Here is a 26,235-nt window from a genome sequence, read left to right as displayed (position 1 = left end):
GGGGTTCTCTTCAGCCTTCTGACTGCTTGGACAGAGAATCAGCCTTCTAATCAGTGAAGAAATAATCTCCAATTATGGTATCTAGATCTCTGACCCGTGTCTGCCCCTACTCACACCACCTCATTATTCCTTCCCACTTCACCTTGGGGTCTCAATTTCCAGGCCGACTCTTTGATGTAAAATACCATGGAGTTCTTGACAAATGTCCCCATCTGCTGGCTTCGAATCCGAAATAAGTTCCGCCAGCCCCACCAAAATGACTCATCAGCCAGCTCGGTAGTTTGGAGCCCAGACTTTGCTCCAGAATCCTGACTAACCTTTGGTTTATTGTTGCCTCATCTCAGAACGCAATGTTGGTGCTGATCTCCTCCCCGATATACATTTTTGATGAAATCAAAGGTGAAAAACACTTAAATCTCTATTTCTGATAGGAACAGTTTTCTGCCTAATGGTAAAAAGGTGAAGAAGGGATTTTCTCCATAACAACAACAACAAAAAACGAGGGTCTACCTTTTAACCTCTTAGTTTACAAGAGAAGTAAAAGTTCTATTATTTAATGGACTCTTCAAGCAGTCTTGGGAAGGAAGCCTGTGCATTTGTCAAAAGAAACTGTGGTCAGCACTTCAAACATTCTAATTCAAATGGCACAGTTAACGTAAACTCACTTTAATCTTCTTGAAAATGTCTGCAACAAGAGGAAAGAAGGAAAGAAAAAAAAAAACACCTCTTTCACTCTTGATGTTACATTTTATAGGCAATCCTTTGCTTCTCTGCTGATTGAAAAGTGGATTCTCTGGTTCTCTGCTTATTTAATGAGGATCCCCTTAAATGGCACTGTCATTTATGGATGATATGTTCCGTGAAGGTTGCCCAAAAGACTTTACCTCAAAGGCCTGAAAGGTCAATCCGACATAGTAGTCTTCTGACACTGTTATTTTCCACACACATTCCTTCATCGGTCTGTAGTCATCAGGATAATTAGGAGACTGAATCTGTCCCTCGTTTTTACGTATCTCACCTCCACAGATTGCTGAGGGCAAAAATAATCAAATAAATAAACCCAGAAGTGCCATTCCGTTTTCATTTTCTTCTGAGATAACATTTTAGTTCAGTGCCTGTGGCTGAGTACATAAAGACCAGGTTATAAAAATCAAAGCTGGCTGGTTGTACTGTCGTAAATATTTAGATGGCAAAAACGTAGTCAGTTAACTATAAATATTAGAGAACAGCAGGGGACTATAGGATTTTTTTGGTCACTATTTATTTACATCTTTATAAAAGAACATTTTTTTTTAACTTTTAAAAACCTTTGGAGATTTTGTAAATGTATTCTATGTGACAGAATATTCTATCATATTCTGTGTGATTTCCTGAACTGGTTCTTACAGTCTTTTGACCTTAGGTAAAATAGTTGATCAAGAGAGACGCTCCACAGAACTCTCTGGGCCTCTGGCAGTAGGCTAGCATCATGTGCTCAACATCTGTGGCCTCATCCAAATCACCCTCTTCATTGCCATACAGTTAATCTCTAAAACAAAATGCTTCCGTTTATTCAAAAGTTTAAGGGAAGCAGAAATCTTCTGTCTTCCAAATTACCTAAACTCGTGTTCTAGCAGAGGCAGGAGTAAGAAAGGTCTCTTCAGCCCACAACCTGGCAAGAAAAGGGCTGCTTTTAAAGCCCGGACACACAATGCCAGTTTATTGTTTTAGAGAAGTATAGGACAAAGCATCTAGTAAATTCTCCCTTGAATGCTGACTCTCCCACGTAGACAAAGCATGCCCTAGAAATGTGTACAATTGCTTTCTGTGCAGTTTCCTATGACAGAGAATTTCAGCAGTATAGGGACCAAATAGACACAAATCTAGTACAAAGGAAAAATCATAATTTCTTCATGACATTTTAATACTATCATGGAAACAAATGGAAATTTAAGAGCTCTTGTGCCATTTTCCTCTCACATACCCCTGCATACATTTATATGCTACTCTATCACTGGTATCAAAAAACAGGTTCTTCTTGCAATTTAAATGGACTGAGTAGTTTTCTTAAAATCAGTCTTGTGGATATTATAACCCAGATTTAGAAAACTTCATAATTAAAATATGGTTACAATATCATTCTAATGACAATGAGAGAAAGGACATCTCTGCTAAGAGATCTAAGGGGAAGTAATCTCTAAAACTTAATGTGACTTGCCTTCATAGACAGCTGCAAAGCCTTTTCCCACCCAATTACTGCTGCTACGAAACTCAATCCACATTCTGCTGTCTGTAGAGGTAAGAACTTCAGGCAACTTGTCCCCACAGAATCTACCTAAAAGAAATAAAAGAATAAAGAGAGACTCCTAAATATGACTCTATATTCTAGTTGCTTTCCACTCTAGCTACAAATTTTATATATATATATATATATATATACACACAAATTATATATATATATATATATATAATTTTATGTACATATGTATGTACATATGTATATACACATTATATATAGCCTGACTTGGTTACTATACTCTATCCTGAGTAACTAGAGCTAGACGTATGCTTAATATTTACTTAATAAAGGTATCTAAATAAAATAATCTCTTCAAATCTATTTATAAAATACAGGAACATAGCATCCTCAGATTGACTGGCTGATGTCAGCATCATGGTCTACAGAATTAAGAAACAGCTAGTGCAAAAGACATATTTGTAAAAGGATGGACAATACATTAAGGTTGGGACTATTCTTTCATGGAGAACAGAAAAAGGTACAAATGATCTGAGATCAGAGTGGTCACTGTAGAGTATAGTAACTTGGTTAACGATGTGTTTCAGCCCGAAGTGGAATTCTTTGTCTACTTCGGCTCAATGACAACCCATCAGGGAGACCCACATACTGCTTCAAGGATCTTACACTACTGAACATATTCCATCTCATAAATAAAGTTATAATCTGTAGTGCAGTAGGCAGGTTGGCAAACAGGACCCGAAGACCTGGGTGTGAGTTGTGATTATTTTCTAATTGTGTATCCACAGGGGAGTATAATACCAAATGAATATAATAATACCTGTCATTCCTTCTTTCTTCCCTCAACCTTCTACAAGTATTTATTGGCTCGCTGTATGTCTGCTACTGGGCTTTAAATTTTCATATGAGGACAAAATGGTTAAATACAGCAATCCACACGAAATAATTTTACAAACAATACATTGTCACCCATTTTTGTGTGCCCCTGGCAGGGATGTCATACATAAGTTTAGTATATGAAAAAATGGTAGTCAACTTAAATTCATACTAAGAAACAACAGATGAAGAAGTGTCTTCCTAAATGGCAAAGTAAATTAGGGACATGCAAAAGAGAGTAGTGTTTCTTAAACTGTAATGTGCATAAGAAATGCCAGCGAGTATGGAAAGATACAGTCTCTAATTCAGAAAGAATGGAGTAGAACCTGAATATCTACATTTCTAGCAAGTGATTCTGATGTTGCCAATCTGATGGCTATACTTTAAAGATCAGGTCTTGGGGGAAAGAGTGCAAAAAACTTTCCACAGAAAACCACGATCAGGCTGAACCAGTCTGGTGAGCCACTTATATACTGAAGCATATACTGAAGCATACTATATACTTATAACATCCTAAAAAAGAAGTGTGCTTCAATACTTAGCTTTAGATTTGGTTCTTCAATATGAATTTAATGAAATGTGTTCTTATGAACACACGTACACACATAACAAACTGCTTCACCTAGACTAAGAAACTAAGTGTTCAAGACAATGTGTTCCTCAATCTGACTTATCAAACTAGTTCAACTCTTTATTTTTTCCTTATTTTTAAACACTTCTAGAATCTCTTGGACTTATTAAGGCTTTTAACACACTTTTGACTACAACAGCGTCCATTCAGCAGGTTTTAGATGTTAAGAAGATAGATCTGTATGGCACATAAACACAACTGAACAGAGCTACTCCTAAAAATAAAGGCATAGTTGCCATTTCAAAAAATGTATATAAAGAGAGAGTAGGTACACGCTCACAACAGCACTCACCTTTAAGTAAAACAGAAGGCAACAGTAAAGTGCCTCATGCAAGTTAATGGTGTGGTCTGTGGTTAAACTTTGGCAGCCGACTTTTGTAAGCACCAAATACGAGCTACAATTTATGATACAAAGTACAAATGCCTCTTCTCAGCCACAAAAAACTCTCTGAGAAGCAAAACTGTGACCCCTAGAGGAAGAGCTAACATGCGTGGCATAAGAAATCAGCCACCAAACATGTAGCTAACAGCTCACATTCTACTGCCTTAGCAAACAAAACAAACACTTATAAGCACGCTCATATAATCGATCTGGTTTCTGCATTAAAACAATAATGCTCAAATTAAAAATATATAGGCGAAAGCTATTCTAAATCGTTATACTCAGATCCAAGTATTTCCTCATAATGTAAGCTACTTTAAAATCAATCTACTTATTTGTATTTTTGCTGAGGTTGAAAAGAGTACAATAGAAATTAAAATGTGGACCCCATACATTGTTAACTCTAAGATAACTCTTGAGTGAATCTACTCTGGGGGGCACCTGGGTGGCTCAGTTGAGTAAGCATCTGATTTTGTCTCAGGTCACGAACTCACGGTTCGTGAGTTTAAGCCCCATGTCGGGCTCTGTGCTGACAGTTCAGAGACTGGACCCTGCCTGAGGATTCTGTGTCTCCCTCTCTCTCTACCCCTCCCCAGCTTGCACTCTTTCTCTTTCAGAAATAAATAAAAATTAAAAAAATTAAAACAAAACAAAACAATCTACTTTGGGCAGGACAGACTGTATGTGTGGCCACATAGAGGGTAAATACTCTCTTACCAAGGAGGGGCGATTTCCTCCAGCAGCCATCTCTTACTTCAATGTAGTCATACCAGCACAAGCTGCTCTTGTATAGGTCCATCGTGGTAAAATTTAAAACGATCTGCAAATTGGAGCAAAACGACACAAAGACGAAAATGATTGTTACCGCACAGGCTAATTTGATTGCTGGAGATTAGGAATCCAGGACTACAAAGAAAACAGATTCATAGCTAATTCTTTTTTTTTCTTTTTTCTGTTAGTATACCCTTAATATAGTTTCTTGACAAATGCCCCAAAGAAAGAAAATATTTTCTCATTCTCCTTGATGTCTGACAATATAGAACCACCATGTCAATAGTTAAACTAAACATTTTAGCAATCAAAGCCAAGTTTCTGTAGAAGTAGTTTAAACAATATTGAAACAAACAGAAATCTTTATTCAAATAGTTTGTTTTGAATGTTTTAAGATAAATATGACTTAAACCATGAGAAATTCTGATTTTGCCATGAATGTCTTCTTTTTAATAATTTATTTCAAAGACGACCAGTCAGACATCTATAATTATGTTAAAAATTACCACCATGTGCCATGTTCCAAGAACATAATATCATTGTGTATGCTGAAATGTTTTAAATACAGCTCTAAAATTTGAATTTGTCCATGTAAGTATAATCAAAGACAGATGTCATTATGCTTCTCTAGATCCAAGAATATATATTCAAAGACCTTTTAAGTTATAAGATCTTGCACATGACCCCTTATTTTGTACTTTGTTTTGAAGTGATGCTGCTTTTTGTGAAGATAATTCAGATAATTCAAGAACAACTCTAGGAAGGATAATTTTCTTACTGCTTTATAACAAGAGTTTATTTTTCAAATAATTAACTCTTCTTGATTACACTAAAAGTAGAGCCAAACTAACATGAGAAATATACCTACCTGAAGTAAAATTCACTTGGAAAATAGTTTTTTTATTCATAAAAACTCATTCTAAACTCTATTCTGCTTAAAGTATCTAAGATACTTGAGGTGTGTAGTAAACCTGCTTTTTACTCCAGAAGCTGAAATGGACTTTGGCCCAAAGTGACCAATCATGAGTATTTAAATAAATGCTTCTAATCTAAAACTATAGCTTGTAATAACATTTAAAGAATCCTTTGGTGATAATATAAAAATCTGAATGTAAGGGTACTCTCGAGCTCAAGAAATGAGTAAAATATATAAAGAAGCAATCAATGCTAAGTCCATATTACAGAAGAGTACCACCATTTTTGTGTAAGAAAACATATACTTCTCCCCTTTCTTGAATATAATACTTAACATACGTTAAGTAATATAACTTGAATATAATACTTAACGTATGTTAAGTAACTTAACAACATAAGAAAGAAACTATGGCAAATCGATCTTTTTTTAAAGATTTTTAAAATACCTTTTGATAGTTTATTTATTTTAAGAGAGCAAAAGAGAGAGAAAGAGAGAGAGAGAGAGAATCCCAGACAGGCTTCAACTGTCAGCATGAAGCCTGATGTGGGGCTCAAACTCATGAACCAGGAGATCATGACCTGAGCCGAAGTCGGACACTTAACTGACGGAGCCACCCAGGCGTCCCTATGTCAGATCAATCCAAAACTAACTTATTTCTTCCAAGAATTGAAGATATAGCATAACAATAAATATTTCTCATGGCATCTTCTATTTCAGCAACACAATGATCGATGAAACTGTACGCCAACATTGATGATAATTGCCCATATACTCATTTTATAGAGATAGAAACTAAGAATCTAACTATAATGAAAGTCTGTACTTTATAATGGCATTAACATTTCACCATTAAATTCGACCTTTTTTGGTTTCCTTAAACGTGTACTTTCTTAATTCCAAAGAGATGAAAGTAGAGGCACACTGTTCTGTTTTTTAATGTAATACAGTAAGTGTAGCATAACTTGGTTTTATTTAATTGTTCATTTATTTCTATCTTATTTATAGTTTCTCCTTTTCTCCTTTTTCTTTTCCTTCACCTAATTTTATCAATCAAAATATTCTCAAAAATGTTACAAAAATTTCCAAAATATCCAAGGACACAGGACTGATCATGTTTTTCTTTCTTTTTCGGTACTCAACATTCGATTATCAAAATACATAGTTTCGAACGATTTTTTTTCTGAGGCTCCCAATACGTTTCGACTCCATCTCTGAATACCAATGCAACATTAGGTTATTCTTACGACATAATTGAGAAATGATTTCTGGTTTTTCTCCTTAATTTTGTATTTACTTTAAGCCTGCTACAAATGCAAAACACTACCACTGCCTGATATTAGGTTTCATTCTACATTTGTGTTTTCTCTACAGCAACCACCAGGGATTCGAATCTGTAGGATCATATAAGAACTCAGTTATTATAGTAAAAATGGCAAAACTAGAATTTAGACACAAACAGTAGACCCTAAGGCTCATTTTATGGTTTCCTTCTTGGATCTAAAGGTGGATTTTATAATGGTGTGCAAATAGTATCACTTCCTCTTCTAGGAGGGAAAGAAATCAGCTAAATTGGAAGTATGTATATCGTCAAATTGTATTCAAAATTGAAACAATGTGGTTGGATTGCTAACAAGTAGTTAATATTTGAAGTTCGGAACACACAAACACACACACACACACACAGTTGGAAGGGGATAACTCTAAACAGAAAAGTTTCCTATCTTGTTTTCAATCTTCTATTTTAAATGCCAAGCACTGTGGAGGAACAAAAATGGCCGATTTTAATATAAAACACAGAGTCCTTTAGAAGCAGAAAATGCAATAAAGATAGGTTTTCTAAAATCAAATCTTAGGGCTCTGACCTAGAAGTAAAATGCTGGCCTTTGACTAAGGTTGCTAGCAGAATCCATACTTGAACTGCAAATCAAAAGCACTTGGAAAATATCTGGTTGTCTTACATTATATTAGTTTATGAAATATGTTGCACCTTTTTTAAAGAATGATGAAGGAAAAACTACCTAGCACAATTATATAAATGTTTATTTCTTACTGTAAGTATCAATTTAGCAGTATCAATTTAAATTTAATCATGGCTCCCTTGGAACATGAGATTGAAGGAGATACAAGGAATAATTTTAAGATTTCCTGTGATCTGTTATGAATCTTAGTTGCTAAGTTAAATTGATACAATTGCTGTGGAGTTTGCTTATTAATACTTTGTACAGAGTACAGAGTCTTGAAGAAAGGCAGATCAACAGACAAGGGACTGGATGCCTGCATATCTCCAGAGAAAAAAATAATCAAAAAACTACTGTCAGCATAATGAAGACATTACTGACTACCTACACTAATTCCATGAGCACCACAGAAGGACTAATTAGAATAACGTTTATACCTTACAGTGCTGAGGATGAGGAAGACACAAATGTTATCAATTAGACTGATATCATTAAATGGCTTTTTAGAAAAAAATATTAGAATCAAAAGCGGTAAAATAAAATAGATTTCTGGGTTCCAGCCAGAAGAAGCTTGGAAAAACCTAATTATCTCTAGCGGGACTATAGGTTTCTTCTCAGGAATAAGACTAAGGGGTGAGAAGATCAGTAAACTATCCCCCATGGGTCAAATCCAGCCTTCAGTCAGTTTTTGTAAAAGTTTGTTGGACCCATTCCTTTACATATCGTCTGTGATTGCTTTTGCAATATGATAGAATTTAACATTTGAAACAAACTGTATGAACTGCAAAGCCAAAGATATTTACTGTATATCCTTTCCAGAAAAATTTGCAAACTCATGGAATAATTGATCATTACGCTTTCGTTCAGCCCTGAATTGTATCATGCCAAAGGGAAAAAATTTACATCTTTTTTTCTGCAACTGAAAGCTATTTATGACTGGGCATCAGAGAGCATGGGTTCAGGTTCTAGCTTCTTGGTTTGCTAGTTTACTTAAACTTTCTTAGTTTGAATGTATTTTCTTACCATAAAAGCCCTGGAGGCCACAATATCAAGCTGGTCTCAGCAGAGTTCAATCAGAAGGATTTAATTGGGTAATGTTAGCAAACCACTAAGGTAATCTGAAAGCATTGTTAAGATTCTCATGTATTAATATTTTCATGGTAAATATAAATCCTCACAATATAAATCCTGAAGACAGTTATCAAATAAATACAACTACTGACCCAATTTACTTAATCCAACTATGCTGGGAAACATAAAAATATCAGCTTAATTATAAGGTTTCACAGGAAAATCAACACATTAAAGTAAGGGATTCTTACTTTAAAATCTAAAGAATAGACAGGAGAACCTGGGGCCTTGGCTCAAGTCCCTGCTTTACAACAAACTAGTTGTATGAGTCAGGTAGATCCCTAATTCCATCAGGGATTTATTATATGACAGGTGAAAAACAGGCATTGGATTATGACATAAAGGTAATTTCTCTACTTAAAATTATATGATAATACCCGGATTTTGACATTTTGATGTGTCATTACCAACTACTCAGAGGAACATTTTTCACACCTCCTCTTCCTTAATTCCTACTCCACTCCATACTTAATCAATTCCAATTTGCACAATTCCCCTAATGTTCTCCCTCCATTTTCACTGACCTTGTTCTCCATACCTCTTTGCATTAAGTGAAATAATTTCAAAAGCTGTGTTTGGTTTTCAGGTTCACTGGTCTCTAATTCACCCTACCTGTATGGCCACTTTAATCCCTTCAAAGTTGGGTACCAGTGGCTTCACATTCAACTCAACATAAATTTCTAAGCCTGGACGTCACGACTCTAGGGTCATAACCCACCACTGCTGCCTCATCTTTCACTACCTCAAACACAGAATCTTCATCCCACCCATCCCTGACTTCTTGCCGTTGTGTCCTGAAAAAGCACCCCCAATTCCAGCACTCCTTTATTCAGGGTGTACATAATTCCTCCCAGGACACCACTCTCACTTTCCCTATTTCTGGAATCCCTTTATACCCTTCAAAGTCAGTATCAAAAGTCTAGATCTCTCAAGAAGATCTGAGCTCTCCTATCTCAGCATTTCCACTTTGCTTGCTTCTTATTTGTGGTTTTGTATGATTAAAAAGAGACTTGATTTATTTAATTATTCTCATGTATTATTTTTCATTATCTTATTTTTGATTTATGTACTCAACACCACTTTTCCAGAAAAACAAAACAAAACAAATCACTTATGTTTTCTTCAGAAAAATATGAAGTGTAAGTTTAATTTTTTTTTACTTAAAAATGATTTCATTATTATTTATTTAAAAAAATTTTTGCCCAACTTATTTGAAAAATAATCTTTATAAACAAATATATGACAAGTCTTTTTTGCCCTCAAGCACAGTTCTGGTCTTTTTAGTTTCTTCTATGGATTCAGAAGCCTATTTTGATATTGCCACAGAGTATGAATTACCAAAGCTCCATAATGTTTTTCTATCATCTTACAGTGCAATCCACTTTTCTTCATTTTTTTCTAACTTGCCTTGGTTAGTCCAACCCTTAATATTTTATAAATAACCTCTGAAATAATTGGGTATAGGTATAAAACAAAAATCTATTGGAAATTTACTGCAATTACATTAAAGCTATACATTAATTTGGCCTACTTAAAATTTTTTAAACATTTAGAAAAAAAAAGGGTGGTTCAGTCAGTTAGGTGTCCGACTCTTGATCTCAGTTCAGGCCTTGAGTTTAAGCCCCACATCGGGCTCTGCGCTGGACATGAAGCCTACTTAAAAATAAATATATAAGGGCACCTGGGTGGCTCAGCCATGATCTGGTGCTCAGGTCATGATCTGGCAGTTTGTGAGTTCAAGTCCCAGCTGTTCAAACTGTGCTGACAGCTCAGAGCCTAAAGCCTGCTTTAGATTGTGTGTGTGTGTCTCTCTCTCTCTGCCCATCCCCTGCTCACACTCTGTCTCTCTCAAAAATAAATAAATATTTTAAAAAACTAATAGATTAAATAAGTAAATATTTTTTAAAAAACCCTATATATTTATTTGGGAAAAACTGACAATTTTAATATATCCTGACATATGATACATATCTCAACATCCTGCTACATGACAAGTTAGTTTTTTTAGTCCCACATTAAAGCCTTCAGTTTTTAAACTCTGTTCCATTTTAACATATTTGTTTTATCTGATCAACTTAAGTGTGTTTTTTTAGTTGATTCTTCTGAATTTGTAAAAAGATAAAATATATTCTCTATAACTAAAGAAAAATTTAATGATTAGGTCTGCCAATTGCAAATTGTGTGGTGTCAAGGGGGTTACTCAATCCTTTCTTAAGTTCAACTTCTTCATGTATAAAATAGAGATAATTACAATACTAAACCCGATAGGGCATGAGAAGTTTAACACGGTACCTGGCATAGTAAATACTCAATAAATATTAGTTTCTTATATTTACTAAATTGAAAACATTCCTGCTATGCTTAATTCATCACGTTGTCATTCAAAATACATATTGAACTCTAGTGTTGCCAGCATTTATGAAATTTTTAGCCAGCTTTTTCTTTCCATTTTGATACAATTATTTGACAAAATAATAGATTTTATAATACTGAACTACCCTCATAATACTGAGCCAAAACATTTGCAATCTTGTAAATTATGTGGCTTGATTTCATTTGATTAAATTTATACAACATTCATGTTTTTATATTCATATGTAGGGCGCTTGACAATTTTTTCATATGTGTTGTGTATGCCTATCAGAATTTTACTAGTTTAGTAACATAAATGGAGAGATTACACATTGTTATACAATGCACTTAAAATGCATTTTATTACATGGGAGAAATCTCGAGATTTTAGAATTTGAAAAAACTGCCATGAGAAATCATCTGCAAACAGCGTAATTTTATAATAACTTCTGTAAACTTATTTTATATGGTTATAATTTATTCAATTTTTAGGTCTCATTAAATCACTTTTGGTATCTTCAATTTCCAGGATCCTACATTAAGAAATATTTCAAATGAAAATATTCCTGCCGGGGTGCCTGGGTGGTTCCATCAGTTAAGCATCTGACTCTTGGTTTCAGCTCAGGTTATGTTCTCATGGTTCATGGGATCAAACCCTGTGTCGGGTTCTGCAGTGAAGAACTTGTTTGGGATTCTCTCTCTCTCCCTTTCTTTCTACCCTTCACTTGCTTGCATTCGTGTGCGCTCTCTCTCTCAAAATAAATAAACAAACATTAAAAAAAAGAAAGTATTTCTGCAAGTTTTGATATGTCGCAAAGTTAAACGTATAGCCAATTATATACAGTGAAACTACATTATCATGAATTCAAGTAAAAAAAATATTTCACATTTCCAAACAGAAAAAAATACTTCCCAAAAATGCTAATAAAAAAATAATCTAAAGTATAAACCATAGGCAGGACAAAAATGAGCCTTAATGGAAGTCCGAAATGCAAGAAGAAATAATGAATAAAAGTATTTGATAAATCTTCAAATGCTATTGAGAATGAATACTCATGTACAAGAGAATGAAGTCACCTTTAACTTAAGCCATATGCAAAAATTAATTCAATAATGAATTAAAGACCTAAATGCAAAACCCAAAACTGGAAGAAAGCATAGAGGAAAAGCTTCATGATTCAATGATTTCTTGGATATGGCACAAAAGCACAAGCAAAAGAAGCAGGAAGAGTTAAGCGGTGCTATGTCAAACTAAAAGGCTTTTTTGCGAAACAAATAATCAACACGTTAAAAAGGCAACTACAGAAAAGAAGAAAATATTTGCAAATCATATATCTCATAAAGGGTTAATAGTCGGAATATGTAAAGAAATCCGAAACTCCACAAGAAAAAATAAAAGAATCCAGCTAAAAAATGGGCAAAACACTTGAAGATAACATTTCTCCAAAGATGATATACAAATGGCCAAAAAGCTTATGAAAAGATGGTCAACATCACTAATTATCAGAGAAATGCAAATCAAAACCAGAATGAGAGACTCAGTAGGTAGAGCATCTAACTCCTGATTTCAGCTCAAGTCATGATTCCATGGGATCAAGCCCCACGTTGGGCTCCATGCTGAGCACGGAGCCTACTTAAGATTCTTTCTCTCCCACTGCCCAGTCCTCTGCTTACAGGTGCACTCTCTCTCTCCCTTTCTCTCTCTTTAGGGTTACTGGAGGGGTTCTGGGAGGGGGGATGGACTAAATGGGTAAGGGGCATTAAGGAATCTATGCCTGAAATCATTGTTGCACTATATGCTAACTAATTTAGATGTAAATTTAAAAAAATAATAAAGTTAATTAAAAAAAAGAAAAAAAAAAGAAAACCCCACAATGAGATATTACCTCTGACCGAAAAGGATGGTGACTTCCAAAACAAACAAACAAACAAACAAACAAACAAACAAAAACAGAAAACACTACATACTGGTGAAGATGTGGAGAAATTGGAACCTTTCTACATTGTTGGTGGGATTGTAGAATGATCTGACCACTGTGGGAAACAATATGGAAATTCTTCAAAAAATGAAAAACAGAACTACCAAATTATCCAACAATTCCACTTCTGGGAATATATACACAAGAATGGAAAGGACTGTCTTGAAGAGATATCTACATACTCATGTTCATAGTAGCACCATTGACAATAGCCAAAAGATGGAACCAACTCAAATGTCTATCAATGGATGAACGGATAAACACATGCGGTCTATACATATACTGGAATATTATTCAACCTTAAAAAGAAATAAAATCCTGTCACAAGCTCAAACATAGTTAAACTCTGAGACCATTATGCTAGATGAAATAAGCCAGTCACAAGAAGACAAATACTGTAAGCTTCCACTTATGTGAGGTATTTAAAGTAATCAACCTCACAGAAACAAACAGAATAGTGTTTGCCAGGAGTTGAGGGGTGGGGAAAATGGACTTGGTTAAAAGGTACAGAGTTTTAGTTTTGCAAAATGGAAATGTTCTGGAAATCACCGTCATAACAATGTGAATGTACTTAACACTACTGAACTGTACACTTAAAAATAGTTAAGGCAGCAAGTTTTCCACGTGTTTTTACCAGAATAAAAAAATTTGGTAAACATCTGTGTATAGTTTCACAAATGTTAAGTGCAAAAAAACAATAATATCTCATTTATGTCAGAATGAAACAAACTGGAAGAAAAATACAAAAATAACAGCATCTAAAAATGAAGATAATGAGAATTGTAATCTTTTTTTAGGATATTTTTATGGTTTGGGAGAAGGATAAAAATACTAATTAAATATGACTCCATTAAAAAGACTGCTAGAGTGGTGCCTGGGTGGCTCAGTCAGTTAAGCGTCTGACTTCGGCTCAGGTGATGATCTCACAGTTCGTGGGTTTGAGCCTGGTGTCGGGCTCAGCGCTTACAGCTCAGAGCCTGGAGCCTGCTTTGGATTCTCTGTCTCCCTCTCTCTCTGACCCTCCTCCACTAATGCTCTGTCTCTGTGTCTCAAAAATGAATAAACATTAAAAATATTTATAAAAAAAGACTGGTAGAAAAAGCGTACCAAATATAAAAATACACACTTAAAACTTTCAAACCAATAGAGAGAAAATAAATGAAACCATAAATTCAATACATAAAAAGGCAAAAAGTAAAATAAAAGAAACAGAGTGGAGCATACAGAATGCAAAAAAGAAATAATAATACATCAGTAATCACAATAAACGTAACTGCAATAAACACTCTAGCTAAAGACAAAACTAGCCATCATGAATTAAATAAAAAATAAAACCAAACTATTTGCTTTCTAAAAGGGACATACGTAAGACACAAGATCATAGAATGGCTGAATGTCTAAAGCAAGATGAATATATATCAGGCAAGAATATTAATCAAAAGAATGTGCATCCTTATTGATATCAGAAAAAAATAAGGGTATTGACCTAAATCATAACTAGAGATAAAGAAATTTAGTATATAATAACAGTTTGATTATCAAAAAGATGTTATATTCTAAACATAACATGTATATAAAATTTAATAATATAAAACAAAATATATTTTAAATAGTATTTATTTTAGAAAGTAAAGAGAAATTAGTAAGTCCTCTGAATACTGACAAATATTAGCATACCTTTCTATTTGATAGATGAAGTAAAAAATAATCATTAGAGAATATAACACTTCACAATTAAAACACTAATGCATATATAAAGAACTTTGCATCCAATTACTGCACAAAACACATTTTAAGAAATAATTACTCTTCATGAATATTGGCCACTTCCAAGGTCATCCTACCAGCCTCAAAATATTTCAGGGACTGACACCTTACATGCTATAATCTCTCATCAGAAGTGACTAGAGGGGAAATTAATAAGAAAAAGTTGATTGGAAAAACAACATATGTTTACAAATAAGAAAATGTATGTTACCAAAAAATATGTTGGTTGAGAAGAAATAATAAGAGACAAAGAAGAAAATGAGAATTGAAAAATAGCAAAAACACAGTGTCAAGCTAGTGAAATTCAGACAAAGTAGCTTTTAGAAGGAAATCTATAGCCTTGAAGATTTGTATTGGAAAAGAAAAAAATTCTTGGAATTAGTGAGCTAAACTTCCAACTAAAGAAGTGGAAAGAATAGCAAATAAACCCAAATTTTAAAGTAAAGAAAATAATAAAAACACAGAATGAAAAATGAGTTGATATTGTTCATTGACCACTTAATTGAATTTATTTGCCCATCATCATACACATTAAGAAAAATAATTTTAAAAGGTGATAAATGTGTTGATTTCTTCCTATTTGCAATATTTTGGAAAACACAGTTTTATTGGTACTCATACTGATAAGAAGAGTGAATTAACTTTGAATACTGATGGTATGGGTGCTGCAATTGGTTAGGAAGAACAATTTTTTTCCTGATACTATTTTGCTCTTATGAGTTGATTACATTTGATTAATCTTGTTCCAAAACTTTTCATATTCTATAATTTTATTTTCAAAATTATGTATAGTTTTAAACTTACTCTCATTTATTAGATGTTATATTTTGCTTTTCAGTACCTTTTTAAGACTGACTTTCATAATATATTCTCATAACACTTACTCAAAAATCTAAACAGAAATTGATCAACACCTGTAACTACATTATAACATAGAGTTTTAGTTCTTTTTTTTAAATTTTTTTCTTAATGTTTTTATTTATTTTTGAGACAGAGACAGAGCACGAGCAGGAAAGGGACAGAGAGAGAGGGAGACACAGAATCGGAAGGAGGCTCCAGGCTCTGAGCCATCAGCACAGAGCCCAATGCAGGGCTCGAACTCACAGACTGTGAGATCATGACCTGAGCCGAAGTTGGACACTCAACCGACTGAGCCACCCAGGCGCCCCAAGTTTTAGTTCTTAAACGGAAAACAACTGTATGAAGAATTATGTATGCATTCCTGTATTCCAAATGAGCTGTAACTTTTTATGTTTAAAACTCTTCACATCGCACGAATGTTTCATTCAATTTTCATTTTGAGTTTTTGCAACACCCTGGACAGCTCCATACTAATGATCCTCTTAGCATTCAATTATCAGGAATATCAAACTTTCTTTAACCTTAACTGAATTTTCACCAAAACTCTAAGTCTATTTGAATCATTCCAGATAAATCAGCCACAAGCAAATGATAGAAATTATTTAATAAGTACCAAAAATAAATATAAATATCAATACAATCTTGGTCTGGGAAGACTTTTAAGATTAGCATTCAAGACAGAATCCAGAAGTTAATAGATTCATTTATTTCCTTTCTGAATAATTTTTAAATGTATAACCAAACTAAATATAATAAGGGAAACTTTCTTCCTTTTCAATCCTTATTATGCCATGACTTCCATCAAAAATGTTGAAAAAGAAGTGGTGTGATAGAAATAAATACTTTCAGAATTTTCCCAAGAATAATGACATTTGCAGTAATTTTTGTCACTTTTCTTTCTGAGATTAATAAAGTATCCTATGCCTAGTTTGCTCAGGGTTTGTTGTTGTTAAATAAGTAATAGAGATTTCTTCTTGATTTAACTGGGAGACACATCTAATAGTGTTTGTGTATACACACATACACGCATATACATTTACCTTTGGTTTGGTACAGAGAATTTTACATCCATATTCAACTGTGAGTTTGGATTATAATTTCCTTTCTTATATTGTCCTTGTCAGGACTGCTATAAAGTTTTTGCTAGCCATATAAATAGCAGAATGGATCTTCCTTTTTTATTCCCTGGAAGAGTTTATATAAGATTACACCTATTTGAATGTGGGCTAGAACTCACAATTAATGCCATCTGAGACTGAATGTTCATTGCTGAAAAAGATCTAATAATTTGATTAAATAGGAATTCATCTTCTTTAGTGGTTATAGGAGTATTCAAGTTGTTTTTTCTTCTTGAGTTAGAAGTCAATAGTATTTTGTAAGAATTTTCCCATTTCATCTCCGTATTTAAGTTATTGGCATAATGTTAGGCGTCTAGAGCATCTATGGTTATGATAACCTTTTTATTCTGATTATTAGATAATTGTGCTTTCTCTGTTATTCTTTTTCTTGTTTGATCTATTTTCAACCATGTTCCTATTTTGCTAAGTTTTCTCAATGTACCAACTTTTTCAGACTTTATATAATGCTATTTTCATCTCATTAATTTTACCTTTTTCTATTACTTCCTCCATTATGTACTTTTCTGTTTATTTTACTACTCTGTTTCTAGTCACTCAAAAGGGATGTCTAACTCATTAATTTAGGGCATTTTTTATTTGCTAATGTGAGCATTTAAGTTGTGAATTTCCTTCTAAGTACTGCTCTAGTTGAATCGTACAGACTTGCTATTCAGTATTTTTGTTGCATTATAGTTGAAAATAATTTCTCATCTTCCCTATAATTGCTTCTTAGTTGAACTGGATATCTGATATATATTTCTTAACTTTGAAATGTGTGGGATTTTTCTAGTTATCTAATACTTATTTTTAACTTAATTTCATTGTGCCTGAGAACATAGAATCTGTATTATTTCAACACTTTTAGAGCATTTACCATTTTTTAAACTAAATTTTTCAGAAAGTTCCCAGAGTTTAAACAATTGCCATTATAAAATTTTTGAGTTTTCAGTCTATTATTTGAAGAATCAAATAACAATAAAAAATAAAGCAAATTATATTTAAAAGAAGATGAATCTTCATATTTATATAAGACTAAATGAGAACTCTCGATGGTATGCACTACCTTCTCCCCTGGGGTCACTGAAACTCTCCAGATGCAGTGTGTATAAGAAGGATAGCCATTTGGAAATCCTGGAGAGGAAAGGTTGCCGTTGGATTCTTGAAGGGTTTCTCCACATGCTAAAAGGAAAACAAAAAAAGATATATATATTTGGTTTTTTAAAGAGGTAAGGTCACTCTTTAATTTTTATGAAAGACACGGACACCATAAACAAAGCCCTGAGTCTTTTGTTGTTAAACAAGAATGTATACTTGTACACTATAAAGACTTTTTGTTTCTAAGTTTCTTCTTATGGCTCTATTACCAGGATTTCAGCGTACTTAATGGAATCATTAGGGCTAACCATAAAACAAGATTAAGAGATAAATAATATGGCATTCATAAATTTCCTCCTCATGGGGACCTTCCTCATTCATTCCTGAGGAATCCATAGGTCACCCATACTCAGATTCAGGCCAGTGGGTATCTGGCTGATGTAGCTATGGGATCACATGAAACATTATTAATATTTTCAGTATAAAGTGAAGCTCAGTTTAATAGCAAATATCACATCAAAGTTGACAACAGAGAAATCTTAAATAATCACTAGAAGACAACCAATAAACGTGGTATCTAAATGTCATACACAATGAAAATTTTTCTCAAACTGAAAAAAATTGAAAGGGTAAAAACATTAAGGAAGATTAAAAGTTTCCAACAAGATGTAGACATTTATTTACTCTTTCATTTCTGTTGATCATAAGTAAAAATTGCTGGGAAAGCAATTATGTTTTCCTCTTACTAAGGCTGTCTAATTTCTTGGAAGTAATTATCAGTCAACTGAAAGAACAAATTATCAGCTGCTCAGCCTCAAGATCTGTGTGATTGACATCTCTAAGGCCATTTCAACAAAGATACAATTAGTTCATTGGTTCAGGTTAGTGGTCAGAATCGTTCTACAATGGGTTTTCCTGTTGCTTTTGTAAGACATAACATGTGCCATATGAACCTAGGCTGCTTAATTCAAGAATAATTCCTCCACTGCAGCCTGTCATCTTTATAACCTTCACTCAATAACTTAAAAAAAAACTCCCTCCTCTCTGAAGGAGACTAAAATCAGACTGAGATATTACCATATTATAGAGTCATAGCTACCAGCAGGTGAACTCTCGTCTCAACAAATCCTCCATAAATAATAAATGGTTTTGCATATCTTAAGTTAAATGAAGAAAGAAAGACGGTGACTTTGCAAACAAAACAGAGCTGTAAAAAGTCTGATATATAAATATTTATTTGAAAACATAGATATTAAGTTTGCACAACAAAATACATTTTAAGTGGAAGTAAGCAGTGTTTATTCTGATGAATAGGCAGATAAAAGCAACTTTAGAATAAAATAACAATGCTCAAGGTCAAATACATAATTCAGCACTTTCCATGAATCATGTAAGGGCTCTTGATAAATGTAACATTACAAGAATCCTTAGAAAAATGAAAATTTATTAAGATTTTATTAATGCAAACAATGCACTTCTGAGTAGGATCAGTTCAGATGCTAAATAATCATTTGGGAGTCGAGTGTGTGTCAATGAAAAAAACTATAATTCATAGCAGTATAAAAATAAATTCTTTAATGATTAAAAACTACACTAAGCCACACAGAATGCTGGTACTGGATTTAGTAAGTGGAAATAAATCAATTAAGTATATTTCATTCATAGATGTACACAAATAACACTGTTCTGATAAATAGATAAAACGGAAAACGCTATAAAGTGAAAATAACCAGAATACACAATTTAATTCAAAATATTAAGTAAATTTGGGGCAACTGGGTGGCCCAGTTGGTTGAGCATCCAGCTCTTGATTTTCAGCTCAGGTCATGATCTCATAGTTCATGAGATAGAGCCCCACATGGAGCTCTGTGCTGAGAGCACAGAGCCTACTTGGGATTCTCTGTCTCCCTCCCTCTGCATCTCGCCCACCCCACATACACACACACGTGAACTCTTTCTATCTCTCAAAATAAATAAACTTTAAAAATATATGTTAAGTAAATCCATTATATAGTACTTGCTCATAATGCCTATAACTGTTTGTGCATTTACCTCAGTAAATGTGGTTGTCCCAGGCTACCTGATCCCTACTACAAAAGATATTTCACTTTCCCCAGCCATACATTAATTAATGCTCAGGTGTAAAAAGCAAAGTCTATTATTAAAAAACTAAAGGAAAATCAGCAAGAAAAAAAAAGTGGCACTACTAAGTTAAAATGCATTGTCGGTTCATTTACTCAACAAAGTCCATGGATGAGAAAACTAAGTTTTAGTTATGGCATTACCACTTATTAATTATGCCATACAATTAAGTCACAAAAGTTTCAGCTTCAGTTTTCTTTTGTTAAGTGGTCATCTTATTAACATATACTTAATAAAGTTGCTTTGTAGGGGTCAAATGTTATTATGCCCTGAATCCTCTTAACCCATAGAAACCTCTTCCAGGAAGATTGTGGTCTAAAGGGTTTGAATACATGTTTGAACTTAATATGTCATATTTAGGAGGGAAAAAAAGACATAAAGAAATATAAACAGGCAAATTATTATTATAACTGTCCTAATAAAAATTACTGTAAAACTAAATATAATTCAGAAATTAAACTTCTATCTTTGTAGGCAGATGACACAATCTTAAAGTATAAAACAGTAAACATTCCACATACACATAAAACTGTTAGAACTAATAAACAAATTCAGCAAAGTTGCAGGATACAAAAAATCAGTTGCATCTCTATCCACCAACAACAAACAATTTCAAAAGGAAATTAAGAAAATAATCCTATTTATAATAGCATCAAAAATAATAAAATACTTGGCAATAAACCAATGAGGCAAAAGACTTGTACACTGTAAACTACAAAACACTGCTGAAAAAAAATTAAAGATAACACAAATCAATGGAATGATGACCTGTATTCATGATTGGAAGACATGGTATTGTTAAAATATCCATATTACCCAAAGCAATCCACAGAGTCAACACAATCTCTATCAAAATCTCAATGGCATTTCTTGCAGGGAGAGAAAAAACTAAATCCTGATATTCACCAAGAACCACAAACCCACAATAGCCAAAACACTCTTGAGAAATTCTAAGCTAGTCTCCCACTTCCTGACTTTAAAACATATTACAAAGCTACAGTATTCCAAACAGTATGATACTGGCATAGGAGAGAACAGACAGCCCAAAAATAAACCCATGTATATATATATGGTCAAATGATCTTCAACAAGGGTGACAAGACTATTCAATGGGGAACGGATAGTCTCTTTAACAAATGGCATTGAAGAAACCAGATATACACATTACAGAAGAATGAAATTGGACACTATTCTTATACCATACACAAAAATGAACATAAAATGAATTAAACACTTAAATGTAAGACCCAAAACTATAAAACTTCTAGAAGAAAACAGGTGAAAACCTTTAGAACAGTAATTCTGGCAATGATTTCTTGGATACGACACCAAAAGCACTGGAAATAAAAGTAAAATGGACAAGTGAGACTACATCAAACTAAAATAGCTTCTGTGCACCAAAGGAAATAATCAACAGAGTGAACGACAACTTTCTGAATGGGGGAAAATATTTGCAAATCATATATCTCATGAGGGGTTAGTATTCAAAATATATGAGAAACTCATACAAGTCAATAGGAAAAAACAAAACCCAATTTAAAAATGGGCACAGAAGCCATATAAATGATCCACATGCATACGAAAAAAAAATGCTCAACATCACTATTCATCAGGGAAATGCAAATCAAAACTACAATGAAGTAACACTTCACATCTGTTAGGATGGCCATTATCAACAAACAAACAAAAACAGAAAATAAGAAGTATTTGCATGGAAATGGGAGAAAATGTAGCCTTTGTGCACTGTTGGTAGACATATAAAATAGTGGAGCCACCATGGAAAACAGTGTGGAATTTCCTCAAAAATTATATATATATAATTCCCAAACGATCCAACAATCCCACTTCTGGGTATTTATTCAAAAGAATTGCAAACAGGATCCTGAAAAGACATGCATGCTCCTGTATTCACTGCAGCATTATTCACATTGGCCAAGAGACAGAAATACTCTAAACATCCATCAGTAGATGAATGAATAAAGAAACTACGGTATATACATAAAACAGAATATTATTCAGCCTTAAAACAAAGAAATCTGTCATATGCTACAAAACAGATAAATCTGGAGGACATTATGCCAATGTCAGTTACAGAGACATTACAGTTACGGAGAGATAAGTACTGCATGATTCCATTTACACGAGGGTTCTAAAGAGTCAAACTCATAGAAGTGGAAAGTGGAATGCTTGTTACTAGGGGCTGGGGAAGAGGGAAATGAAGAGCTGTTGCTCAGTGGGTATAGAGTTTCAATCATGCAAGATGAAAAAGTTCTGGAGATCTGCTGTACAACCATGTGCATAGAGTTAACAGTATTTACTGTGCAACTACAAATTCGGTAATAAGATAGATCTCATATTATGTGTTTGTTTTGTCAAAATAAAAAACAATTAGTAACAAAAAGGCAGTTAAACTTCTAAGTACTTTATCATAGGATTAATTTCACTTCCGAATCAGGTAATTCGCATATACCTTATTGTTCCAGAATAGAAAATTGTGTTTAAATTGTATAAATGCTATTTGTATTGTGTTTTGTTGAACAATTATTACAAACTCTTTTCCTATTAATTACATGCTTAAATTTGCAGCTGTCTTCACTTCCATCTACAGATACTGTCCTTATCAAATGTCTGTAATATTATCAAATACCAAAGATTGAGAACTTAACTTTCTCCATATTCCATAAGATCACAATTATAATTTTATTAAGGTTACAGAAAACATAGGTAGATATACACAATAATTTCTTTTAGATAAATCTCTTCCCAAAGGAACTTGACAAATTCTAGATTAGGGGAAGAAATAAAATTGTATCCAATCAACTTAGTACTACCTAATTAACTTATATTTACATCCGTAAGCTTTTAAATATAATAAATAAAATGTGGGTTTAAAATGACTTTAAGACAAGGAAATGCTAAAAGGAATCCTAAGTCACCTGAGAAATAATGTGAGATTAATTACTCCAGTTATGTTATTTCTTAAAATGTTTTATTTTTGAGAGAGAGAGACTCACACTTGCGAGCGGGGGAGGGGCAGAGAGAGAAAGGGGACAGAGGATCTGAAGCAGGCTCCATGCTGAGAGCAGCAAGCCCAATGTGGGGCTGGAGCTCACAAGTGGGCTCAAACTCACCGTGGGGCTCAACCTCATGGGGGGTTCGAAGTCATGAATCACAGGATCACAAGATCACAACCTGAGTCGAAACCAAGAGCCTGGTGCTCAGCCCACTGAGCCACCCAGGTGCCCCTAATTACTGAAATATTTTAAAGCACATTTCAGTAGTAACTACCTAGCCTAGTCTGAATCACCCTTTAAAATGAAGCATAAGCGCCCACTCCAAGGGGCCATCCTCCCCCAGTGTGCACTCCTCACAGAACTGCAGTAGCATCCTTTAAGGATGAGAGTTACTTCCTCACCAAGTGATATCGTCTGTGTGATACCCCAGAGGCTCAGCCATTTGTGTGTGTTGTCTATGCTTCCTCTTCTGTGGCCACAGCATCTGGCACGGTGCCTTTCACGGGTTAACGGTGACTCATTCATTCATACAGCAACTATTTATTGAGCACTTAATCTACATCAGATTCAGAACAACGAAAGGGAAACCCCAACTCCAAGCCCACGACAGCTTATACTCTAGTGTGGGAAATGGCAAATGAACTGATGATTAGATGAGTAAGATACAAAGACCAGGATCAAATAAGGCATTTACCGCAGTAGAGTCCTGGGAGACCAGAGAGTCTTTAAGGAGGAGGTGACATAGGAGCTGAATCCTCAATATGAGCTAGGATTTACCAGGATGCAGTTGCCAGCCTTCTGGCTGGAGGAAGAGGCCAGAGGCAAGCATACAATGGTGTCAGGAGCGTGACAAAGTAGAGGTGACAAACGAGGCTGTAGAGGAACTAACTAGAGAAAACACTCAGGGAAGAGTGGAAAAAATCTTGAAGTGACATAATGGAAAGGAAATTAGCCTTTATCCTACCAATAGGCAGAGCAACATTTGCATGTTAAACAGCCACTTTAGGAGCTCCTGGGTGGCTCAGTCATTTAAGCATCTGACTTAGGCTCAGGTCGTGACCTCAGGTTCCTGAGTTCAAGCCCTGCATCGGGCTCTATGCTGACAGCTGGGAGCCTGGAGCCTGCTTTGGATTCTCAAAACTAAAATAAATAAACATTTTTTTTTTAAAGCCACTTTAACAGAAACATGGCCAGAGAAATAAAGAGATGTAAGAATGGAAGCAAGAGGTGAATTAGGAGGCATTGCAGCAATCCGGACAAAAGCGGAGGTTCCCTGGACTAGGGGATGTGCAAGAATGCAAGATTTTAGGAAGGCAGCAGGACTGACTCACTGCAAGAAGTGAGGGAGGAACGAGGTGAGAATGCTCACCACAGTTCTGGCTTCGGCTGCCTGAGGACCTCTGCACGGTACCATCCACGGAACTAGGGAATGTTTACAGGGAGATGAATAAATGAGGCCACGAATAAATGCGGGAAAAAATGGCTGAGTTAATTCGTTTGCATGTGGGGCAATATTTTAGCCAAGAATTGTGTATATACAAGCCTGTATAGGAGGTATATATTACCTGGAATCTCAGAAAATTAGATGAGGAACCAAGAGATTAATGTTTGGCAAACTGCCAAGAACCTTATATCAATTTTAAAGGTAAATGTAATGAAACAAATGTTTAAAGCAGTGTGAAGTTTTTAATATTCAGACTCTATGCTTGCTGAACCTGGCCTTCCATCCCTAAAACCTCCACACAAATGCGCATCCATAGACAGGGATATCCTGCACACATGCTGTGTGTGTACCAGCCCTGAGAGCTTTTAAATCTGTGAACACGGACTGTACGTGTGCTGATGTGTGAATACGTACACGCTTCTATGTAACAAAAAAGATTCTAATCCTCAGAAGGCTCTTTCTTTTTACATAACCATTTATTTTATATTTTTCCTGATTTGATTATGTTACTTGACATATTTAGTTGGGGAAGATTTACTGAGAGAATATTAGGGTTGATGGTGGGTATAAGTACTAAGTAAAAAAAAAAAGGGGGTAAAAGGGTTATGGCACTAGATAAAAACTAAATTAAGAGAAAATGCAAATGAAGACCAGTGACTGTTAAACAGTTTAGAAATAAAAAAGGAAAGGAAATCCTATGATTAGATCAAAGTAGAAAAATACACTGAGAAAATGAGAATCACAAGGAAAACAAAGAGAGAAACAATAGCACACATTACTGATTTATGAAGAGAAGAATATCCACTCCAACTCATGTGCCCTAGAGAAGATCTCCTTCAGAAGCAAACTGCTGATTACTGGCATAAAGGGAAGATGAAGAGTATAATGATGATAATAATAATAATAATAATAATAATAATAATAATAATAATAATCCACCACTACATGGGTGTATCTGGTCCTGACAGGATGTAGGATGCAAAGGATTTTAATGACAGGTGTTGAAAGCAGCATTAGTGGGCATCCTTTTAGGGTTCCTTAATGCTAGAAAGACTTGGCAGCTGTCCAAAGGACACAGGATTGGCCTTTGAGCAGCACTGTCCTGAAACCTAATGAATCCTGGGGTTTAGAAGCTCTTCCTTTGTTTCCCTTCCTTCCCCTTTCTGGGCCTATGTGGCCTAGCGATGGATGACCAGCTCTTATGTCAGAAGAGTGGCAGGGCTGTGAAGGATCATATTCTTTCTCTATATTAACAATGCATAAGGAGATTGTTCTTGTCTGCTTCTAAAAGAACAAGAAATGGCAATGAAAATAATTCTAAACCAAAGGAAACGTTATCTTTGTTCCATCACCTTAAAAACACAACTTTATTCCTGAAGGGAGCTTTTTCATAATTAGTAGGCACCGACTGCGTAAGTAATTCAGGTTTCACATACAAATCTAATTTATATCTTTGGCATATATATATAGACAAACATAATAATGGATTACACGTTCTTTATCAGCTAGAAAGTCTCATAAAAAACAACAGTGTATATTGTTTTAATGGAATTAGAAATACA

The 26,235-nt window shown here is 34.4% G+C and overlaps 1 protein-coding gene across 2 annotated transcripts in view; it reads right to left on the bottom strand.

Moving 5' to 3' along the window:
- Positions 1 to 26,235, bottom strand: part of TLL1 (tolloid like 1) — a 209,684-nt gene that overhangs the window by 57,944 nt on the left and 125,505 nt on the right. For both annotated transcript variants that reach the window (XM_078445632.2, XM_078445633.2), the window contains 4 exons: positions 18,042 to 18,157; positions 4,843 to 4,945; positions 2,198 to 2,314; positions 885 to 1,030 (listed from right to left, as the gene is read on the bottom strand). In XM_078445632.2, coding sequence (XP_078301758.1) covers positions 885 to 1,030; positions 2,198 to 2,314; positions 4,843 to 4,945; positions 18,042 to 18,157 — 482 coding nt within the window. The remainder of the gene's footprint in view (positions 1 to 884; positions 1,031 to 2,197; positions 2,315 to 4,842; positions 4,946 to 18,041; positions 18,158 to 26,235) is intronic.

The sequence above is a fragment of the Panthera onca genome, chromosome B1 (assembly GCF_046562875.1).
Source record: "Panthera onca isolate mPanOnc1 chromosome B1, mPanOnc1 haplotype 2, whole genome shotgun sequence".
Lineage (NCBI taxonomy): Eukaryota > Metazoa > Chordata > Mammalia > Carnivora > Felidae > Panthera > Panthera onca.
The sequence above is the reverse complement of the archived record's forward strand: the minus strand, read 5'-3'. Positions and strand labels throughout refer to the sequence as shown.